At 35.7% G+C, this 23,634-nt stretch overlaps 3 protein-coding genes across 6 annotated transcripts in view; all 3 read right to left on the reverse strand.

Annotated features, from left to right (window-relative positions):
* Window positions 1–4,814, reverse strand: part of cltcb (clathrin, heavy chain b (Hc)) — a 30,458-nt gene extending 25,644 nt beyond the window's left edge. For both annotated transcript variants that reach the window (XM_077208799.1, XM_077208797.1), the window contains exons 1-2: window positions 4,255–4,814; window positions 2,074–2,281 (exon numbers count right to left, since the gene is read on the reverse strand). In XM_077208799.1, the coding sequence (XP_077064914.1) occupies window positions 2,074–2,281; window positions 4,255–4,296 (250 nt within the window). In that variant the 5' untranslated portion in view covers window positions 4,297–4,814. The remainder of the gene's footprint in view (window positions 1–2,073; window positions 2,282–4,254) is intronic.
* A 336-nt stretch (window positions 4,815–5,150) lies between these two features.
* dhx40 (DEAH (Asp-Glu-Ala-His) box polypeptide 40) lies at window positions 5,151–13,051 on the reverse strand. 2 transcript variants are annotated; one of them, XM_077208800.1, is made up of 17 exons: window positions 12,675–13,051; window positions 12,416–12,561; window positions 11,299–11,418; window positions 10,757–10,984; window positions 10,567–10,633; window positions 9,296–9,427; window positions 9,062–9,161; window positions 8,806–8,892; window positions 8,308–8,490; window positions 8,125–8,205; window positions 7,754–7,911; window positions 6,768–6,882; window positions 6,558–6,666; window positions 6,376–6,470; window positions 6,229–6,298; window positions 5,851–6,079; window positions 5,151–5,779 (listed from the first exon to the last, which is right to left on the reverse strand). In XM_077208800.1, the coding sequence occupies exons 1-17, from the start codon at window positions 12,847–12,849 to the stop codon at window positions 5,661–5,663; spliced, it is 2,214 nt and encodes a 737-aa protein (XP_077064915.1). In that variant the 5' UTR covers window positions 12,850–13,051; the 3' UTR covers window positions 5,151–5,660. The 2 variants fall into 2 exon arrangements, with proteins under 2 accessions (XP_077064915.1, XP_077064916.1); XM_077208801.1 differs by having other exon boundaries at window positions 10,567–10,629; window positions 10,753–10,984; window positions 12,675–12,991.
* A 3,393-nt stretch (window positions 13,052–16,444) lies between these two features.
* LOC143716319 (uncharacterized) lies at window positions 16,445–21,001 on the reverse strand. Of its 2 annotated transcripts, none has more exons than XM_077208810.1 (10): window positions 20,615–21,001; window positions 19,959–20,306; window positions 17,799–17,897; window positions 17,640–17,696; window positions 17,502–17,567; window positions 17,234–17,263; window positions 17,034–17,096; window positions 16,901–16,960; window positions 16,758–16,811; window positions 16,445–16,639 (listed from the first exon to the last, which is right to left on the reverse strand). In XM_077208810.1, the coding sequence occupies exons 1-10, from the start codon at window positions 20,673–20,675 to the stop codon at window positions 16,596–16,598; spliced, it is 882 nt and encodes a 293-aa protein (XP_077064925.1). In that variant the 5' UTR covers window positions 20,676–21,001; the 3' UTR covers window positions 16,445–16,595. The 2 variants fall into 2 exon arrangements, with proteins under 2 accessions (XP_077064925.1, XP_077064924.1); XM_077208809.1 differs by having other exon boundaries at window positions 16,901–16,963; window positions 20,615–20,766.
* Window positions 21,002–23,634: the final 2,633 nt, after the last annotated feature.

Consider the following 23,634-nt stretch of genomic DNA (forward strand, 5'->3'; position numbering starts at 1 on the left):
ACGCTGCAGATGAGTAGCTGAGAATCTCTTCAGCAAGCCGACGCGCAAACTGCCGCAAATGAAACTGAAAGTAAGTCCCAGATGTTCAACACACAATCATCTTCATTAAAAGTAGTGACTTAATGATCTTACCAGTGCTGATGCCGCTCTCTCCTATTGCGGTCTTTGATCTTGAAATTAGCTGATGATAAATAAAATGCAGCGCATATCTGTGGATTTCGTTGACGTGAACTCCGTTAAATTTGCATGTAACGCGGGAACTAAAGATGGAATTTATATTCGTTTTGCGAAGACACATTTATGTGGCCAAGTGTAAATTGAACCGTTTTAACAAATCAGATAGCTATCCGATCAGTAGAAACGCATGAAGCTAGCAGGTTTAAACAGGCCCTTAGACATTTTAAGTGTCCAAATATTTTTGGGGTCACTGTATATTTTATCTAATTTTTGTGAACCATTGTTAGTTATTTTATTTTTTAAACATATGGCAAGGTAATCAATTATGTCATGAGACACATGAATGTGAAATAAATGTTGCCTATATTATATAAACTCAAAGCTAAAGTTAAATTTCTGTGCTCAGTGGGATATCTATATATACACACACACTACAGTTCAAAAGTATCTTATGTTCACAAAAGCTGCATTTATTTGATCACAAATACAGTAAAAACAGTAATATTGTGAAATAATACATTTTAAAGGAACTGTTTTCTATTTTAATATATTTTAAAATGTAATCTGTGATGTTAAAGCTGAATTTTCAGCATCATTACTATTCTCTTCAGTGTTACATGATCCTTCAGAAATCATTCTAATATGCTGATTTACTGCTCAAGAAACATTTGTTATTTTTATCGATCTTGAAATAAGTTGTGCTGCTTAATATTTTTGGGGGAAATTGTAACACTTTTTCCAGGATTCTTTGATGCATCTTTTTTTTTTAATCGAAGGAACAGCATTTATTTGAAATAGAAATAGTTTGTAACCTTATGTCTTTACTGTCACTTTTGACCAATTTAATGCATTCTTGCTGAATGCAAGTGTTAATTTCATTTTCTTATCGTACTGACCCCAAACGTTTGAACAGTAGTGTATACGTTATAACCTCTGATGGCTATGCACAAGATTTCCAAAATCATTATAATAATTAAATACAAATCAGAACTCCAACTATAAGACAATCTTACAGTATTCAGTATTTATTGTGATCTTGCTATTTTCAAGGTCATAATCCACTTCTCATTCTTACAGTTGACTTGCAGAGTTAAATATATCTAGAAAGTTGCCTTGCACATCTATCACTTTACAGACATAGTAGACCTTTGCATTGCATTAACAGTAGATTGACAAGTGCCAAAACAAAAATAAAATTAAAGGGCTCAGCTGACTATTGTTTCAACTAACAACAACAAAATAGATTTAATTTTACGCTAAACAAGAGGAAAACAGACTGTTGCCAAGTTACATGCATGTTACATGATCCCGACCCCCAACTAATATGGCTAACCTATCATTCAACATCAAATGCATTCAGATTGCCCCACATTTCACAATTGAAAATCCCACAACTCAGGATAGATGAAATTGAACTCACCGTCTGCAAACATAAGAAAGCAGTAAGAAACAAAAAATAAAAAAGAACAGAAACAAGCAAGAACAGACAAAGCATTTATGATGGCAAAACATTTCCAATGAGCATTTTAAAGGCTATTATTAACCAAATAATTACAACAAGAAGTTTTAATTTGTAACAAGACAGAGATGGCTGAGAATATGAACATATTTGTTGGAAATATGGAGGGTATTTTACAATAAACATGTCATTTGACGAGACAAAATTAATACACTATGTTACACTAAACTGTCTCGATGAGAAACACAGTAAGCCAAAAGGTGTAGTCATGTTATCCATTCAGTGGGTGGGAGGGGGATGCAGGAAAAGAACAACATGGAAATTTCTATATCATCCCAAAAATTATCATTACATTTCAAAAATCCATGCCTTAACGTGTGCCATGCCCCCATAAAAATCCCCCCCCCCCCCCACTGTTTAAGCCCCCTGTGTCTTACCTTTAAGAGCAATGACTTTGCTGGCTGGGTTCATGATGGCACTGTCTGCAGAGATGGGCCTGCGGATGGGAGTGTTGGGATCGCTCATGTCAATGATCACAACCTGGGCCTGTTCGCCCACCTTTTCCCGGATGCAGATGAACTTATCTGACTCCATCGTAAGTGTGCTAAACCCAATATTTGCTGGGTTTATGCCCAGGTTCTGGAGCTGTAAAGAGTGGACAGACAATATGTCTCAATGTTAGATACAGCAATAGTATCGTCTACTATACATGAGATTTGAAAGCCTTTATAAACGAAGGCAGGGTGTCTCTCAAAACCTAGTGATACTAAAATGCATCAAAATGCTGTCTAGCTACTGTATGCTTTATTTTAATACACAGCCTGGAGGTCTTAAATGTGTCTGCTGCAAGTTTGTTTCAATGTTTATGGGGGGATAAAAAAGGAGATATGGGCACAATCTCACATGCCCCATCATTTATCCCCAGTCAGATGCACCTGTGCAATGACACAATACACTGTAATGACTCGAGTCAAGACACTTAAGCAACAAATATCCATGAGATTGCATTCAAATGTTTCAGGATGAATGACATGACGTCCATATTTTTGTGTCCAAGTGCATAATTTCCTTTTTAAATAATTTGATAAATTCATGACACAGCCAATATCACTTTATTCTATAAAACCTAGGTACTTTCCTGTTATCCGGACCCCACCATATACCATTTCGGAACTATAGTCATCCCTGATTGGTCTTAACCCTAGTGACGGGTAGGTTTAGGGGTGGGGTTAGGGGTAGGCCATCGTGGGGTCCGGATAACAGGAAAGTACCAAAACGTATTTAGTTTTAATTCATTTTTAGTACATTTAATTAATGCATATTATTTTATGTATTATGTTAAACCCCCAAAATGCCAGGTGACGCAACTGTCTGAAAAATTTAACAGACTATGAAAAACATTTCAAATGGTGTCTTAATAATAAAAATTAAAAACTAAATAAATAACAGTAGTTTTAAAGCTGTTGAGATCATTGTAAAACATTTGTCCAGCAATATATATATTTAAATGTCAGGGTGGAACAACAGCAAACATGGATCTTTTATTATGAATTGACGAGATAATAACAGTAAATGTGATGATGCATCATCCAACTGATCCTTGTAGCAGAGTGAAAAGGTTTGCAGATCTCTCTCAAATACTGGTAAAAACGGCTCATTTCAAGTATGAGTGGGTTGGTACATTTTCCATGTTATGTGGTAGAACTGCACTATATACATGCAACTATTTGGTTGTACCACCTGACATAAAAACAGTCAAAAATGATTTTGAATACTTATAAATGTTATTTATCAACTAAAATTAACATCAGTTTTTGAAAAGATTTTTTAAAACACCTTTTTAAAGCTTTATTTGTCAATGACCCTTTAAATATATACATCAATAAACACCATCTATATACACTATCCGAGTGTATGGGGATACATAGTTTACTATGGAGAGTGCCTAATTTATATATCCAAACGAATGGACATAGAACCAAAACAAGAACACCTTGTGAATCATAATCAATTCGGGAAATCTGTGCCAATAACCAGCCATATTTACGTCTAATTGTACGTCATTTTCACCAAACATCTTATATATGGGGTTTTAATGGTGAATACACGATGAGAGATTTTTCATCTTCGGGTTAACTATCGTCAATAAACAGACATGCAACAGAAATGTTTTTGAGCGGTAAATGTGTATAATCCGAATCACGTTTTATTCAACCGACCAAATAAATCACATCATGTATGCAGCTTTATAAAGCTGGTTTAATCCTTTCACCGATCACTGAATCCACCTGCATAGGCTGTGTCTAAAAACATAGTGACCTGCATTTCCAGACAACATATTTTGAGTACAATATAATCTCGTTCGATTTGAACATTAGTATTTTCGGGGTCTCAATTGCGGGTTCGAACTTTTGATTCGAACATACAGTATTATTAGAGTCACAGGCTCTAAGCCAGAAGATGTTGCTCAGCAGCTCGCGAGCTTTGAGACACAGCCATTGAAATGGATGGGAGGTCATTCATTGAGCTAGCGCTAAAGCTAACTAGCACTGTCACCTCTGTTACAGCAGAGCCACCGACTATTCAAATGTTAATGTTTAGCTGTAGTGAAACCCCACCTGCAGGTGCTCCTGGAAGCGGATAGGAAGGATCTGAGCCATGGTTTGGGCTTTCTGTTCTCAATCCTCCCGGCCGGACTCCACGCAAAAATTCTCCCTAGCTTTAGCGAGCGACGACCTCCTCTCCGCTGACACACTCGATTCTAAACAGATCAAATGCAGGACTGATGGTTATATTAAACAGAGAATGCAAGTGTCGTGTTTTCGTCGTGTCAAGCCAATCCGTCAGATGGTTGATGTTTTTTCTCCCCTCTCTGCACGGATGGGATTCGCTCAGACCCGCAATGGCGGCGGAACAGCTCAGACTGACAATCCGGAAGCAGCAGCGCGGACGTTGCGGCGGAAGGACATTCGCGATTTCATGTATTTTTTTAATTAAGCGGGCAATGAATGAGGCACTGATCTGGTGTATGTAAGCGGTTGGACATTTAATATTTCAGATTTGATTTATAAGCGCCGATATGAGTAGTCTAGTAAATGTAAAATAATTCGTTTCATTTTTGCCACATCATTCAGTTCTTCATATTTTATGTACGTCAGTTCCGGCTGCGCTCTACTCTAGTGGTAACAGTGCGTTCGTGAACGAATCGTTGTTTTTAAATTAATCTTTTAAGTTAATTAATTCTTCACTGAATTGTTTTCTGAGTATCGCATATATTTATTTTTTTAATGCGTGTTGTGACCATTGACTGTAAAAAATTTAAAATAAAAAATAAAAAAGTTGTGACGTGACAAGTTCATGCCTTCAGGTGGACATGAGAAACACATTTCTCCGAGTTTGTCTACAGTACATTATTACAAGTCACGCACCAGAGTCGGAAACATCACATAAAAGTAGTCTAAACAAACCAAAAAATGTGAACAATAAACGCAAATAACTGCACCTGAATTCAAAATAATGAAAAATATAAATTTCCATCATTTATTTAAACATCATTACATCTAACAGTTTTTGTCACAAAGCAAACTGTCAAAGTATTCGCTGTACACCATTGCTACAGTGTTGATTTTTTTCTGACTGATATGAAATGATATATTACCTAAAACATATCTTAGATCAGTGTTTCCTCCATGATCACATTGACATGTTCCTTTCAATGTCACAAATTGAAACCTTAAACGATTTGGGTCATTGGGACGAATCAAAAATGTATATTTAAAATCTTTAATCTGCATTCTAAAGATGTAATAAAATAACACCCAATATCAAAAACATTTTTTTTTTAAACATTTATTTACATAAAATATCTAAAATATGTGTTTATTACACATTGTGACTGAAAAGCCATATCAAAATCCACAGGACCAGAGTGCTGTGGCAGGATTATGTTCTGAAATCTGAGATTAAAAAGTCTTTCATATTTGTATTCAGTGGCTTCAGAATCTGTGTTGAAAATCTGATCCTGTCATGTACCCTTTCTTTGTAGCCGATGTTGTTTTCGCTCCAAGTAGCGAGTTCGAGCATGTGTGATTGAGCTTTCATCATTCCTCTTTTCCAGCTTCTTTGCTGCATCCTCTGTGGCCTCTATTTAAACAAAAACAGGTCATATAAACATATATGACAAGCAAAATGTAGCTCAGCCTTTACAAACGCACCTGCTTGTCTTTTTGCTGCTTCTTTCTTTTCCCATTGGATCATCTCTTCATCCGTTACTTCTTCCCTTGCGACACTACTCAGCTCATAGACGTCGATTTCATGCAGCTTCGGCAACAGGTCCTTCACCCACTCGTAACGGATGGGGCAAACTGTTCTCACGTACACCCGTGAGGTGACCAACACGTCATGGAAGATGATCCAGTCCAGCTGCAATTCTTGACCAAAGAGCTGAATACAAGAAGTTAAAGTGGTTTGGTTAAAATAATCACACACATATGTAAACAAGCTTAGAAATGACATGATTGTGAATAAATAATGTCTTTTCAAATGAGAATTTTATTTTTTGGATGAACTTTTGGATGGATTTAATTCCTTACACATGATGAAGGGTGAATAACAACGCTGGACCCATGTCCGTCCATGGTGCAGAATGATTTCCCAACAGATCTGAGGAAAACAGAACAGCTTTAATACTGGCTTTAATAAATATATTTTATGTAATAAAAGGACAGTGTGGCACTCACCGCCTGGCTACATTGGTGAAATAACCCAGGCAAAGGCACTGGCGCAGCAGTTCATTCCTACTGCCCTCAAACGTCTCATGTGGAAAGTCTTTCTGCTACATAAACAGTCAAAGAACAAGGCGTAAGAATTCAAATAATAAAAAATTAAAAGCAATTGCTGTTGTAGAGAAAATCTGATTTACCTGCTTCAGGCGTTGAAGAATCTCGCTCAGTTGTCTCTCAACGCTGAAGGCTGACTTCACTGCTCGCCAATGGATCCAGTGCTCTTTGCACCAGGCGGATGGATGGTCGCTATAAAAACCACCAAAATATGAATGAATACCAGCATATCACATGATTTTCATAAAGAGTTCTGGATTTATTAAGTCATTCGTTCAAACTTCATGGTCTACCTTGCTCTGCACTTCTCAAAAACACAGAGCAGCATGAGGAAATCATTGGAGCCGCCAGCAGAAGCTGCTATCTCTTTGTGTCGAATCTCTGCTTCTTTTTGTCCTTCTGGTTTACCTTAAAAAAAATTAAATATTGGAATTATCTAATGTGTTAGGCAATATTAGATTTAATGGGACAGGACAATTCATTAGAATATTGTGATGCCTAATTTCACTTGTAGCATTTAATTTGTCTTATGTTTCTCATTTATTTAGACATATAGTAGAAGATTTTAATATGGGGCATTTATAGTTTTTCTGCCATAATATGAAAATAAATAGTCTGTATCAGTGCTATGCTTTTTCAGATATTAATGTTAATTTGTTTTCGTCACTCGATGACCAATCAGAACAGACTGGCTCATCTGACCAATCAGAGAAGAGTAGATATCTGAACGTTTTAGACACTGTGAGAAAATAGGTGATGATGCCATGTATACTATGAGAAAATATAAGTCTCGGATACATGTAAACGTATTGTAGAAGCCTCCAAAACAAAATTAGGAGCCTTTAAAATGGCATAATAAATGCTCAGTTGACCGGATTATGTGACGTTGGATTATGTGACAACTACTTATAACTCACAATGAAACAGAAATTGCAACACATGTTTTTTTCTGTAATGTGATGTACATCAAAGTGAAACGGATTGTCGAAAAAAAGAAATGTAGGGCGGGAACTTGGTTCTATGCATTGGTTGTTGATTGGATTTTGACATCTGGGCGTTGCATTCAAAAACGGAAATGAGCTTGCAGTCTATAGTAAAAAAGGGGCAGGGTTTAAGAGGACTAAATGACTGGACAAGTCCTACATACGTCACCAGAGAGTCATTTTCACCAGAAGATCGAGATATAACATTTTGATTAAACACTATAGGAGATTAAATCAAAATCTAAAACACGAATTTTAAGTGACAGACATTAATGATAACATACAGGAACTATTACCTGGTCGAATGAAGATGTTCTCTACTGACAGCATGGCGGCCACGGGCAGCATTATGTCCTCACACCCAAGAGCTGCAGCTTTGAGTAGAGCACGAGTAAGATTAGGAGGAAGAGGGAACTCCACCATTAACCTCCCCAGTCTGGTCACGTGACCTCTCCTGTCACAAAAAGCTGATTTTAGCATTGTATTTAATTTGGATTACAGAACAATAAACAGTGCGTGCCTTTAGTGACATGTCCTGTGAAAATCAGCCGTACTGGAGTTAGGATGGGCTTCTGGAAAAATGCTAAAGACATATTCTAGAGTCTCAACGGTCTCTTGCAATGTACATGTATAACAGGTAATAGTTTGTGGCAGAATATCCCTTCACCTGTCAATGGCATCATACTGATACAGCTGCTTCAGAGCGGTCAGGATAAATCGTTCCTCTGGACAGTCGAGGTAAGGAAATCTAAATATACCATAATAAAAAATAAAATTAAAAAAAATGTTCATTTCAATTCTAGGAAAACTGATTAAACTATACAAAAATAACAATGCAGCCCAGTGTTACCTAATCACATCATGGACACCGAGACATTTCAGCGTGAGAATGACAGACGTAAGACTGGTCCGTTGAATCTCTGGAATGGTGTAGTCTAGCATGCATTTGTCCCAGAAGTCTTTACTGTAAATCCTGAAGCATTTTCCTGCTGATGTTCGTCCAGCCCTGCCCGCTCTCTGCTGAGCCTCGCTTCTGTGTGGAAACATTATCAGAACAGAATAAAAGTGGAACCAAACGGAACTGTTTTTCTTTATTTGGACAAACTAGTCAATACCCCACTAAACAGCTTTTTACAAGTAGCATAACCCACACTCACTTAGAAATTAAAGAATTAATTTAATTCATTAATTCATAATATAAGTATCGAAAGCTATATTCATAGCAAAAATATAATGTAACAATTATACAGATAATAAAAGATAATTAAATGAATAAACAATTAAATATAATTTTCAAAAACCTTATTTAAAAAATCTAAATTGTAGAATTTTTTTCCATGACACATACTTTGAAATTGGTACCACTTCCAAAATATCCAATCCAACTCTTGAGTTGTGGTTTAGTTGTTTCACAAATCCACTGTCAACGATATATCTATAACACAACATAAAAAATAATTGTTGTTTAGTTGTTTAATTGCAAAAAGTGCAATATTTCCTCAAAACACAATCCTGCAATTTTTGATTTCTGCTGTTTTATTATTGAGCAACTGATGCTTGTGTAATACTGTGAGATTTTGTGAGACTGTGAGATTTGTTTCTACCTGATTCCATCAATTGTGAGTGAAGTTGCAGCAATATTAGTCGCTACCACACACTTTCTCACACCTTTTGGCGCAGGCTGAAATATTTGCCTTTGTTGATCTGTCAAAAAAAAAAAAAAAAAAATATATATATATATATATATATATATAACAAAACATGCATTGATCCATTTATGATTATACACAAGATTTCACTCTGTTTTTGCTTTGAGACAAATCTTAAGACAGGCTAACCTGTTGGCATGGATCCATACAAAGGCAGGATGAGAAGGCCTTCAACAGTTTGGTCATGGACATCGTAGCGGTAGTCTAAGATCTCAGCCTTCTCAAAAAGAGAGTCACAGGCTTTCTCGATTTCAAACTGTCCTGTTCAAAACACAAAGCACAGAGCTACAAACTAAAGACAAATATTGGAAATATCAAATAAAGGTATGCTAACCAGTGAAAATCTCCTAAACTTCTGTAAAACTCTTAAATAAATACTGTACACTCCCATTAAAACTTTTGAGGTGGTGAAGATTTCTTTTATGTTTTTGAAAGAAGTCTCTTAAGGGCACAATATACATGGCGAAGTACATTTTCGTTCTTCGCTTTGAGGTAAAAAGAAGTTCAAAGTATGTGCACAGTGGTAAACTGTTCGGGAACATCTCGACGCCTCCCACACTGATGAGAGCGACGTTTAGATTAATGTTATAAGAATATGAGCTCCGCGCTTTCCTTTCAACAAAATAAACGCACAACAAAAATGACAGCAGTGAAAGAAAACAGAAGTTAAGAAAGCATCTTATCATAGCGGTTTGGATGTTTGCACGATCTCTGCAATTCGGCATTCCAGTAAATTCACTTCACTTTATACAATAGAATGTTTAAAAGCAAGCAGCTAAAAGTGTTAAACTTCATCAATATCTTTTTCAATTAGAATGACTTCATTTTCTACTATAAAGCAGCTCTCCAGTTAGGTCATGTTTTTGCCAGCCGGAGTGAACTTTTCCGGAAAGTTCGCTTAGGGAAGCAGTTTCGAGGTCCCGAAACAAACCCAAAATAAACTTCATGAATATGTTTGAAAGGACGTCACAGGAGTTCTTTGATTTCGATTCTGGTATATCAGGGCCTTTATGCTCACCACGGGCTGCCTTTATTTGAGCAAAAATACAGTAAAAACAGTAGGCTAATATTGTGAAATATTTGTACATTTTTATATTTAACTCCATTTAAATATAATTTATTCCTGTGATGCAAAGCTGGATTTTCAGCATCATTACTCCAGCCTTCAGTGTCACATGATCCTTCTGAAATCATTCTAATATGTTGATTTTCTGCTCAAGAAACATTTCCTATTATTATCCATGTTGAAAACATTTGTGCTGCTTAATATTTTTGTGGAAACTTTGTTAAATATATTTTTTCAGGATTCTTTGATGAATACAAAGTTAGAAAAAACAGACTTTTTTTGAAATAGAAACCCAAAACATTTGAACAATAGTGTACATCTCTGCTGAGCTTACCAGTTAGGAAGACCAAAATATCACCAGCGGCTTCATTTGTGTGCACATCTAAAGCCACTTTTACTACCTATGGATCACAAACAGAACACATTTACAGTCTGTGAAGATTCTAGTGTTTCAAACATAAAGTTTCCCTGTAACCACACTATTTGTAATAAAGTTTGAAATAATCTATATGGTCACAACACACCTCTTTGACATAGAGAGAACTATCTTTGTCTTTTGGACCAATCAAATTACAGAATTTCTCCTTCACCGGATATGTACGCCCAGGAATCGTGAATACGGGACAGTGTCCGTAAAAAGAGCTGAGCTTTTCCGTTTCTAATGTTGCTGACATCACCACCACTTTGAGGGGTGTTTTGCGGCCATGGGACCCTTTTGACAGGGTCTTCTTGAGTAACCCAAGCAAAACATCCTGAGAAACAAACAATTTTGTTAAAGATTTAGTGAAATATCTTCTGCATTTTATGAAGCTGCAACTAGCAATAAAACCAATGTATCACAGTATTATCTAGGTTCATTTTTTAATATATTGTATTATGGTAATGCCATAGTATTATATTAAGAACATTGGAGTATGTTGTTATTACAATCGGACACAATCAATGTACCATCGTACCACTGCAGTGCTTTTTTTGTAAGATGAAACTATAAAAAAGACCACTATATAATTTTCTTTTACTAATTTCACAAGCAAAAGCACAAATTGCACATATAAAGTCTACATACTGTATTCAGACTCCTCTCATGGGCTTCATCCAGGATCACAATGCTGTAGTGAGTTAAACTGGGGTCTGCAAGAATCTCCCTCAGCATACAGCCATCTGTCATGTATTTAACCATAGTGTCCTGATAGAAAGAAAAATACCAACTCATTAAAAATGACACTAATTAATGACACCAACTGCACATACCTTGTTAGTAGAGGCTATTTTCACAAACCAAGACTATGTACTCTAACAAATACTATATTATTTCAATTTATTTTGTGTGAAAAGCATTTACCACTACTTGCTCTTGGGTTTAAAGATATTTCTTGCTATCTTAAAGAGCAGCAAATAAAAGAAATAAAAGAAATTTAAAAAAAAAATCCCCAATTGAATGTTCTTTTTTTATTTTTTACAGTATCACAATGTAAAATAAATTAAGAAAATATTAAATATTTTTAAAGCACTGTGGTACTATATTTTTGAACTTCCTTGACATTATGCAGATTTTATTTTTTTTTAAAAATCACAGTATCAATACCAAAGATATATCCCAATATGAAATATAATGATATTAGTAAGACTACCGTTCGAAAGTTTGACTTTTTTTAATGCTCTTGAAAGACGATTGCATTTATTTGATCAAAAAAAATGTTTTATATTATTAAGACATATTAGACAATAAAATTTTTATAAATATATATAAGAAGATGATAATGAATTTTCAAAGCTGTATTTTCAGCATCATTACTCCAGTCTTCAGTGTCACATGATCCTTCAGAAATCATTCTAATATGTTGATTTTCTGCTCAAGAAACATTTCTTATTAATGTCCATGTTGAAAACAGTTGTGCTGCTTAATATTTGTGTGGAAACCGTGATACAATTTTTTTTTAGGATTTTAGGAATAGAAAGTACAAAAGAAGCATTTATTTTGATCAATTTAATGCATCCTTGCGGAATAAAAGCTTAATCTCTTCCACCAAAAACAATCTTACTGACACCAAACATTTGAACGGTAGTGTATATTGAGATTTCTGCATAGTGTTAACATGTGTGATATAACCATAGACTGTAAAAAAATAGGATATAACACATAGTGGTAACAAAGTGATAACATTGTGTTTGTTATCTCCTACCTGTGTTGAGCAGTCATCAAAGCGCACTTGGTATCCCACCTCCTCACCCAGCCTGACCCCCAATTCATGAGACACCCTCTGGGCTACAGTGATGGCTGCAACCCTCCTGGGCTGAGTCACACCAATCCTGCCCTTCCTGCAAAGACCTGAACAGAAACAGAAGCATCCTGAAGAGGAACGATAGATCCAATACACAGTAACGTAAATGAACGAACATGCTAGTCCATTCCAGTGCATTAGCTGTCATGAACATACATACCTGCTTTGTACAAATACTGAGGGAGTTGAGTTGTTTTTCCACTGCCAGTTTCTCCCGTTACGATCAGGAAGGCATTTTCCTTCACAGCCTGAATGAGTTTGTCTTTGTGCTGATAAATAGGCAGCTTTTTAGATTCATGATGCTCCGTTTCTATGCTCTTCTCTGCTTTTGACATGTCTATCCGTTCACGTGCTATTTATCCAGCGAAATATTATTTCAGCTCTTGAAACGATTTTTAAAAGCTCAGAAGAATATTAATAAGTCGTATTAATGGCACATAAGACCTTATTTAATCTTGTTTACAAGTTGTTAGTTGAGCTTTTGAACGGTTTGAACTCATATCTGGTCTTACTCACAGCTAATGAAAACGCATTAGCGCCACCTGCTGCACAGGATGATGACCCGTAGCAGGTCGCTAGTCTCTCTGTACCGTGAAGTGTTAGAGAGGGGTATGCAGCAACAATTTTGGCGCCCCCTCTTATAAATAAATAAGTGTGCCGAACATCATCATGTATGGGCTTCAAATAATAAAGGTTTATTTTAAAGTATATCAGACAGCCACTGTAGGCCTACCTTAATTATACGGTATATGTACACACACACACACACACACATTACAGCTTCCATGTCACCCAGCAGATGTAACTAGCCTGTTTTGTCTAACAGCACAGCTAACATGAACAGCTAATGCTAAATCAAAATCTATTTGTTTCCATGATAAACCAGCCTTATGGCATAAGTAATATTTTCCAGCTTCTAGTCATTTATTGTGCATGCTACCTTATATTTACCAGTTGTTATTTTACTTTAATAAAATTGAGATATGTCATGCATGGGATTGGTACCATAGGGTTTAACCAAAATCTAAATGTAGATATCAGCAATATTATTTTGCATTAAGTTAGCAAACACTTGCCAGTCTGTTAACATTAATATTTGCAAGCCTCCAAGTTTGGTAGCAAATCTATGCATGATTCCATGGTAAACCAGAGATATTTAGATATTTTGTTTTCCAGATTCTTGTCATTTATTGTACATGCTACCTTATATTTTTCAGGTTTCAGCTCAGCAACCTAGGTTTTGCATATTCTAAGTTAGCTAGCTACGTCTTCTGGCTGCTAACGTTACATTGCCAGTGTTAGCAAACGCTAGTCTGTTAAAGGGCTAACTACCCCTGGTCAAAGCCTGACTCCACCCACTGGCAATATTTGAAAAATGCTGGAAAAGTGAGCAGACCCCAGCGGAGATAGAGGGGACGAACCGAGGGCGGGGCTGAGCGGGGGGGCGTGCACCTGAGACCCGCAGTGACAGCTGCTGTCAAACTAGCTAAAATGGAGTGACGCAAGTAGCTTTGCAACAGAGCGGTCATTTGAACTCGAGAACTTTTCTCCCCCACCTTCACCTGAAGTGGAGGAGGGTGAAGGGTGAATTGTCTGTGGACACCAGCTCAAACTGCGGTCTTGACTCCCGCATCGCGATCGGTATCCGATTATTCTTATATTCAGTCATTTTGAGGTAATTTTTTCCAGGATTATTATTACTATTACGTTCATTATATTTTGCTGCTATGTGAAAAAAAAAAATCAGCAAATCGCGCCGGCGCGTTTGTCGACACCAGAGGATTAACTTTAGCCTAATAAGAAGGAACATAAATTGTGATTAAAAATATATGCTCACTCACATCATGACGCCGCTGCGGTGGTGGAGTTCATGCAGGACGAGGTATGAAGAGCAGCGTTTGGCAGCGCGAGGTGTGAGGAGAAACCCATTTCCACCTCCATTGCGTTGGAGAAGCAATCCCACGTAAAATGCAGGTTGCACACTGGAGCAATAGGCGAGATTAACTACCTAGGCTACACAAAATAATCTAAATAACTATATAAATGCTATGCTAACTAGATGCCAATATATACAGTATCTATCCTGATCGTTTTCAATACTTGTAATTCCAACTCCTGACTCGCTACAGTAGTTTTGACGGAACCAGATGCTTTTATACCAGAGGCTGCCAAAGGCGTGGTGACCTCGCACCAAGGGCGTGACAGAGTGACGTCAGAGAGTATTCTACGTCAGAGAGTACCCCTACTGCAGGAGCTTTCCGTTTAACACGAAGAGGGCAGCACTCAGACGTTTTTACACCATATACATGAATATCAGTCACATGACCTCTTACGTCATCCGCTCTTTTTCCAGTTGACTGCCGCCATCTTGAGTACCTGCCGGGTAGCGATATTTTTTTTTCACAGGATGGTAGGGGAAGACTCATGAATATTCATTAGGGAACTCATCCCTGATTGGTCTTAACCCCTGTGACTGGTAGGTTTAGGGGCGGGGTTAGGGGTAGGTCATCAGACCCCCAGTGACGGGTAGGTTTAGGGGCGGGGTTAGGGGGTAGGTCATCAGACCAATCAGGCATGAGTTCCCTAATGAATATTCATGAGTCTTCCCCTACCATCCTGTGAAAAAAAATATCGCTGCCGGGTACTGTCTACAATACTGACGGCATTAGCTAGGAAGCAGACACGGCTTTGACCAGCGGATGTCGCTAGCGTGGCACTCCCTTCTGCTCCACGGCTTTGCGCATGCGTAGAAGTGCGAGAAAATAAGTCATTATTTCGAGAAAGTTTCTCATTATTACGAGATGTTAAGTCATTATTACGAGAAAGTTTCTCATTATTACAAGATGTTAAGTCATTATTACGAGAAAGTTTCTCATTATTACGAGATGTTAAGTCATTATTACGAGAAAGTTTCTCATTATTACGAGATGCTAAGTCATTATTATGAGAAAGTTTCTTACTATTACGAGATGTTAAGTCATTATTATGAGAAAGTTTCTCATTATTATGAGATGTTAAGTCATTATGAGAAAGTTTCTCATTATTATGAGATGTTAAGTCATTATATTGAGAAAGTTTCTCATAATAATGAGATGTTAAGTCATTATTATGAGAAAATTTCTCATTATTATGAGATACTTAAGTCATTATTACGAGAACCTTTCTCATAATTATGACTTAGTATCTCATTATTATGAGAAACTTTCTCAATATAATGAGATAGTCATAATTATGAGAAACTTTCTCAATATAATGAGATACTAAGTCATAATTATGAGAAAGTTTGTCATTATTATGACTTAGATAATCTTTTTTTTTACTCAACTATGGCGGAAACGGGCTTCCATAAATAAGCATATAGACAGTAAAAAAATCGCTTCTCATTTGCATAAAGTTGCATAAAGTTGACCCTGTGTGTCCATGACGAATTAATGATGTGTATAAATCTTTATACTTCAGTATCTATGGAGTGCATCATATTATGTATGTGCAAAAATACAATAAAATATCATATAAATACAAATAAAATAGATAAGAATACTAAAGCACTTCACAACCATATGGTACTGTAGCCTAGCCTATAAGCTACTTGTAAAGGAATGCTATGTATAAGCCTAGATTTTGTTTGAAACAGGTTAGATGAAATTTGATTGATGATTTGAAAAGAGATATTTTTATGACTGATTATGTTCAGAAAACGAACGACATCATTTAAGATTTATCCATCAGTGTATCTATAGCCTAACAGGAAACAGATATTACAACTCCTTAAAAATGTGAAGATCACCTGACTTTTTAAGACAAACGATTCTCACCAATATGTTTTCTGAACAACTGATAATAAAGTAAAATGCACCAACGGCTGTCTGTAATATGCAAAACAAGGGAGGTATAGCAGGATAAAATTTGAAGCATTAGTTTTTCTTGATGTCATTTAACATTGTTTTTAATAAAATGAATGATTTCCATAAATCAATGTTAAACATCAGCATTTATTGAGATACTGTTTGCAATGATTGAAATGAACAATTAAACAGACTGAAACGTGGACTCTGTGGAACTGGATTCTGTCATCTGACTTCTAATTACTGCAGTCTCCATATATTGGATTTTTAAACTGAAAATCTGCAAGAGAAAATCAAGAAAATGACAATTAGGATATTTTGGCTTAAAAAAATGCCCAAACAAGGCCTACACCTTGTTTCATTCAAGTGACAATTTAAACCAAACAGTGAACAATTACGTTTTTTCTGTTTTTTGCCAGCATTGCCTGGAATGGAGAGCTCTGCCTGGTTGACTGAAATATTTCAAACAGATATTTGGGTTATTTCCATTCTTAGCACATATACAGCTTATCTGTTTTTCCAAACACAAACATTGTCTTACCATAGTATGGTTTTTCATCTGAATGATGACTTGCAGTTGGATCAGGAGCGGCTCTAAAAGCTTTTTTTATGTGCAAAATTAGACTTTTGTCATTTAGATTTATCAAGTAATAATAAATGAATCGACTAGTCACCTCTCTGAGGATGTTGCCCCTGCTGCACAGCAGGACTTCGATTTGTTGCAGGTACATCATTTTCTTGACATGAAAAAAGAAACGTTTATATGATTTTACCCAAAATCATAATGAAAAAATTATTAATTTGAAACAAACTTGAAAATGGCTGATCTAGAATCTTACAGTTTGCACAAGTTTGTCACCTGAGAAACACATACCATAAACAGTTGTGAAACCCCGTCTCAGACCTTTAGAAATAAGATCAAGACAAACATGTTAATTCTAAGTAATGTATCTGTATTATGTCTGCCCCCAGACAGTTTTAAAACCCCGGTCTAGATGACAAACATCAAGCCAATTAAGTGGCAAACAAATTATGCAAGATCTTTTCTCATTTGATATTTCTTATAATGCAATGCCATTCATGGATTTGTGTGTTTCAAAACCACTGGCTTGTAAGTAAAGCATTTAAGTGATGTTTCTTACCCCTGTTGTTCCTGTTTCTCTGTTCACTTCTTTCTGTATTCTGTGTTTCCTCAGGGCGGTTATTACCTAAGATTCAAATGGTTTTCATAAAGGTCAATAAACTCCACAGAATGTCACTCACTGAACGTCTCTGCTCACCTTCACTCTGAACTCCATTACCAGGATTAGATTTGGAGGATCTTTTTGTGTGTTTAGCTGTCCAAAAGAAGAGAATACTTTTAAACAGAGCTGATATTGTAACATTAGTTTGTGTAAATAAATACAAGATTTATACTTTTTTAAAGAACCATTGCTCACCACAATATTTTGAAAACAGACTTAATCCAATAAAAAGGAGAATAAACAATCCAGCTCCTGCAGCAAAGTACAACCAGGCATTTAACTCATCAGGTCTTCCTACATGGACAATTACAGCCTATTAGAGGATTTCAGCAAAATGCAAACAGTATGAACTTTATGAAACACAATAAAAGGGATTAACAAATCAAAACATTGCTGTGGCCGATAATTAATTACTTGTAAAAATGCAAACACTGTAAAAAAAAAACAATAAAAAAAACATTTAAATTAATAGTTTGATACAATGCGCTTATTGTGTACATACATGTCTTTACATTGTACTTAAATAGCTGCATGGAATTCCAGCTGTAATTAATTTCTGTAATTCCATAATTACACTGTTGATGCTTCCTTTGCCCCTTAACCCACACTTAAACCTTCCCATACCACCAAACCTGTCCCTAACATTTTCCCGTATCCTACCTCAATAGTATGAACACAAGAAGTGCATAACAATGTTGGTAGTAAATTAAAGCTATATAAAGTGTGACCAAAAACTGTCTGTCATTTTTACTCCCCAAAAAAGACTGTAAAAAGGACAAAGTAAAAACCTGTTTAACATCAATTTACATTAAAATGCTGTCAAATATATGTTTTTTTGCACGTTTTTTGTCCTTTACTGTCCTTTAACTTTAAAAGGACAGAGGTGCCTGCATTACACATGTTGCACCTTTAAAGTAAGCTTCTCACGATTCTTTACAGAAAGTTACAAGAAAAGAAAAATACAAATCACAGGGATACATCAAGTTTAGAAGAAATCAAAAGTAATCTAAATTATTAAACTGACTTTATCATTGCTTAAATTATTTCGATAAGTTAAAGTAATGTAAAAATATGAGCTGACTTGACTTACTGACTATATCATTTTTTACAATGCATATATTTTATTTAAATTTTTTTGTCTTTCTTAGTTATCAGTGATGTATAACAATGCAAATGCAAAACAGGCATGGGAGGGTCTAAATACCATGATGGGGAGAGAAACAAGGAAACCAATGTATTATTCACAAGGTGTATCTTTTGCAGAAAATCTCAATGCTTTTTTTAGTTTGATGGTGGAACGTGTAATATTGAGTGTGATAGAATATGCCTTGACATTCCTACATATGAGCACATTATATTTAAAGAGCATGTAATCGCGGGCTAGTCTCGCTTGTATTAAGCCAAATAAAGCACCTGGTCCACATGGTTTAGAGTGCTAAAGGATTGTGCTTTTCAATTGACTGGTGTTCTTACACAACTGTTTCAGCTCTTGTTAAATAATAAGGTGGTTCATGGAAATTATCAAATATTGTTCCAGTGCCGAAAATTCCTAATGCTAATCAGTTAAAGGATTTTAGGCCAATAGCTCTTACATCTATTTTGGGTAAATGTATGTAAAAAGTGTTAACTACGTATATTAAGACTGATGTTAATAAACATTTAGACCCCTTGCAGTTTGCTTATAAGACAGCTAGGGGCACTGAAGATGCCACTTGAAATTTATGCAATTTAGTATTTTGTATTTTTTATTTTATTTTATTTTATTTTATGTATATTTGTATGTTTGTGTTGGTGTCCTTGTGTGTGGTGTATAGTGAAGCCAAAGACAAATTTCCACTTGTGGACAACAAAGGAACTAAACTAAAAAACTATATTGTGTTTTTCCGTTATTTAGTTAATATTTATTGCAATATTTTAGCATCAAGTGGGTTGCCCTGCAGGTGTTTTGTGTTGGCCATGTATTATGAACAAGCCACTTGCAATGAACTCTGATTCATCGTGGCTTTATGTTGTACCAGTTATGGTAGTCATCAGTTAATTTTAATGTAAAAAAAAATATATGTTTTTTTATGTATGTTTCAAGTAGATTGGTAAATTAACATTAAAACACTTAATGAAAGACACTATTTTAAGTTATAAATATACCAATACGCCATCCTGTAATACCTGAAATATTGTCACCATGTTTAGTGATTTTCTGGCAACATGCCTTTTTTCCCCCATAATGTTTGTTTGTTTTTGACAGAGTTGCATCTATAAACACATGTGATAACTGTTCTACACTGAGATACTTGTGACAACTTCCCCCAGTCACAATAATCTCCATTCTTACATATTTCCAAGGACTGAACTTACTCTCAACTTGAGGCTCTGATTCGGTGATTTCCACTCTCCAGCGTTCACTGCTCCGCTCACAAAAGTACGGGCCGATATCTGAAGGCTCCAGATCATGGATGAGGATGGAGAAGTTTCCTCCTTTAAACAGAAGGGGAAAAACACTTACTCGTCCTTCTGTAGTATCAAAGAATATACTGCCATTATTCATGATCCTTAGAAGGGGAGCTCCATTGAATTTGTGGGTCCATTTCACAGTGTCTGTTTCATTGTCAAGGCTTATATTAAAGTGACATGGGAGAAAGACTTCAGATTTTAGAGAGGCGTTGATGGTGACCTCTGTCCATCTTGTGTTCCAGCGGTCCAGAGCTAAAATGGAGGGGCAATGAAATATAACTAAATCAGAATCATATCACACAGTCACACATTTTCATCTCTTAAGAGGTGATTGCTATCAAAAATTGTTCTAAAGAATGTTTCTAAAGAAATGTCTGGTTCAACACATCAATGTAAAAATAAAATAATCAAGATTTTAAATATTTATAAAAATACATGTATAAATATCAGAACTGCTAATAATGAGATGTTATATATTATTATTTTGTACCATTATTTTATTTTTGCCCATAATATTAGCCATGCTAAATCATATTTGATAATAAATACTGGTAGCCTACCTTGTGAAGACAAAGCACCAAAAAATATCCAAAGATGTGAAATGTACATGATGCATGTCATTCAAGATGTCAAAGTTTGCAAGACCAAGTCAGAGGTAGAGAAAGTGTAGGCTGATGTCCTTCACATGTTATTTCCTGTAAGTTCACACATACCCTCTTTTCATGTGGTGGTTTAGAGCTGCAAATTCACAGCCCAAGTTACTTGACATTTAGGCTGTAACTGGCATATAATGTTTTTTTTGGGGTTTTTTTACTGTCAGATTAGTGATGTAACTAAGATCAAACAGTGAAAAATCTGTTTAGACAAGAGGGCAGACAGATTTTAGTTTTTGCTTTATTGTGTTTTAAGGCTGCAAATGTCATTGCCTGGTTTCCATTTCTACTACCACATCCTGTAGCAAAGACAAAGTAAGATCAACTTCTTAATTAGATGGATGCCCTGTTGCAAAACTGAGTATGGTATGCCAGAGATGATTCTTCTTCAACTCATATCCTTTAATTACTGGCATCGCTGATTACAGTTTACCTTACGACAGAAATGACATCTTGTTGGATAACTGCTGCAATCTTAGTCTTAATTTGCATAAAGGTATTGCAAATTATTTCATTTAGACATATCATACATCTTTATAAACACAACAATAATTCCTAAAGCGCTATATAAATAAAGGTGACTTGACTTTAGTGTAGGCTAAAGAAAGTATGTAGTGCAGGCTAAAGATACCTCAATTTATTCATTAGATAGCCTACTCCTTATTAGATAGTTAATCGAATAAGTGAGTAGTATTAAATTATACATTAACATTACTAAAAAAAGAACTGTAGGCAACTTATTTTTAGGTAAGCCAACTAGTAACTTTTGAGACCAAAGATATCTGACTTTAATTAAACTGACATTTCTACTCAGTATGTAAATAATTTGTTTAATATTAATGTACCAACAACAAATAAGAGAGAGAGATTCTTTATTGAAACTTAATTTTCTACCTCACGTAACGTTAGTGACTGTTTAGACATGATTTCATTTTAAAGCTTGAAGCTAAAAGTTTAAGTAATTGGCGTCACCTACTGGACAGAATAGTCAAGCAATATCCACGTGACACCTCAGCCTGTCTTTCTCTCAGCATGTTTTCTTTTGAGCGATATCCTAATCTAAATTTCTTATTTTCGTACCCAATGAAGTAATGCAGATAATGAATGTCGACTTGCAGTCAATGGACATGCATCACTGTCAGTCAGTAGTAAGTTACGCGTCCTCACAGAACATTTCAGGTAAAGTGGGATGAAACGAGATTTTGGCCGAACATATTAACATAAACCGTTACTTCAATAGATGTGATAGAAAATTGAAAATGATAAAAACCATCTTATTCCTAAATGACAACGATTCGGCTATGTCTACTCTAACCGTCTAACTCTAAACCCTTTTACCATCACAGCGGAACATTCAAATCTGCGTTGGCGCTGCCGCTGATCCAGACTGAGAGAGCAGCGCACGCGCACCAGTTATCATTTATGAAAACGCTTCATCGAACAAACAGTATTTTCAACCTCATAATTATTTCTGTCTTACATAATTCAAATGATCACAGAAGTACTGGGATAAAAGTTGCTAGTTCGGATGTAAACAATGATGTTTACGTTTACGTAACGACCAGAATGTCGACGACGGTTAAAAAATTTGACATTGAATGATTCATCAACGATTCAAAAACGCTGATTGATCCAGGTCTTTATGAGTGACTAATTGTATCTTTCATTTGAACAGATTTAAATAAATCATTCAAGTTAATTTAGATATGCAGCAATTAACATTTTGTCAGAACATTGTAGAATGGCATGTTTTTGTGTTTAGTTGTCTATTCAGAATCGTGATTCTCAATTTCAGTAACCTCATGTGATGAAGCAGGTTGTGAGAAAGAGGTGGAAATCAACTCATTAATACTCTTTAAAAAGTAGAATCAGCAGTTGAAATTATTGTAGAGAATTCTTATCTTAGAACTACAGGTAGAAGCATACTCCCCAAGTCTATGGTAACATTGTCAAAACAAAACGTTTTATAAAATGATAAGCATTACATTTCAACTCTTTAAATCATTGTTTATGAAAATTGACAAACCAATATTATATATTCTAGATATATTATTATAAATGTGACAAAGGTTTTTAAAAGTATTGTTTGACCTGTTAAATTGTGCATACACCATGCAGATTCCTACACCCTGTAATTTTAATTTGGCCAAAATTATATAGGTAATTATCTCCAAGCAGAGATTCTGTTGAATGAAGAGTTTGTGCAACACAAAATTCATAAATCTTGATCAAGAAAAAAAAATGTTTGGAGGAAACATGAAATATGATTAATGTAATTATAATTTATAGAATATTTTATATTTAAATACACCTGAAAGGCCAAATATAAATATAGCTCCAAGCAGCAATACGGGGCCAAGCACATATGGTACCGCAAGCAGAGCCAGTACCACAAGCATAGCAGCACAGCAAGCATTGTAAGCACAGCATGTAGGCCTACAGCAAGCAAAGAGTGCAGCAAGCACAGCAAACAAGAAGTACAGCAAGCACAGCAAGTATTGCAAACATATGAAGCATTGTAAGAACGTCATGAAAGCATAGCAATGTGCATCTGGGAATCAACATAGAATGAATTAAAAACAATCATATTTCAAATCCCAAAAGAGGAAAGATTAGAACAATGCATACCTGGATAATAAAGGAATTGAAATGACAACTTTACAAACAATTTTATGAAGTTGTCCCACACAGGACTCGGACCCACTAACTCTAGGTCAGGTGCCTGCCATCTCATTGCACCACTGGGAAGACGCAAATTATAATGCTAAGCTAACTAGCATAAATAAACAAACACAGGCAAGGTCAACTTCGGAGAAGAATTGACCGGGAACGGTACCGATTATCAAAAATCCGTTCAGTCATTTATGTGCGGCTCAGTCCAAACAGAATCTGAGCCAATTTGGACAAAACCTGAAGGAGAAGAAGCA

This window comes from Siphateles boraxobius, unplaced genomic scaffold (assembly GCF_051911475.1).
Source record: "Siphateles boraxobius isolate OS27281-9 unplaced genomic scaffold, OSU_SipBor_1 6, whole genome shotgun sequence".
Taxonomy (NCBI): domain Eukaryota; kingdom Metazoa; phylum Chordata; class Actinopteri; order Cypriniformes; family Leuciscidae; genus Siphateles; species Siphateles boraxobius.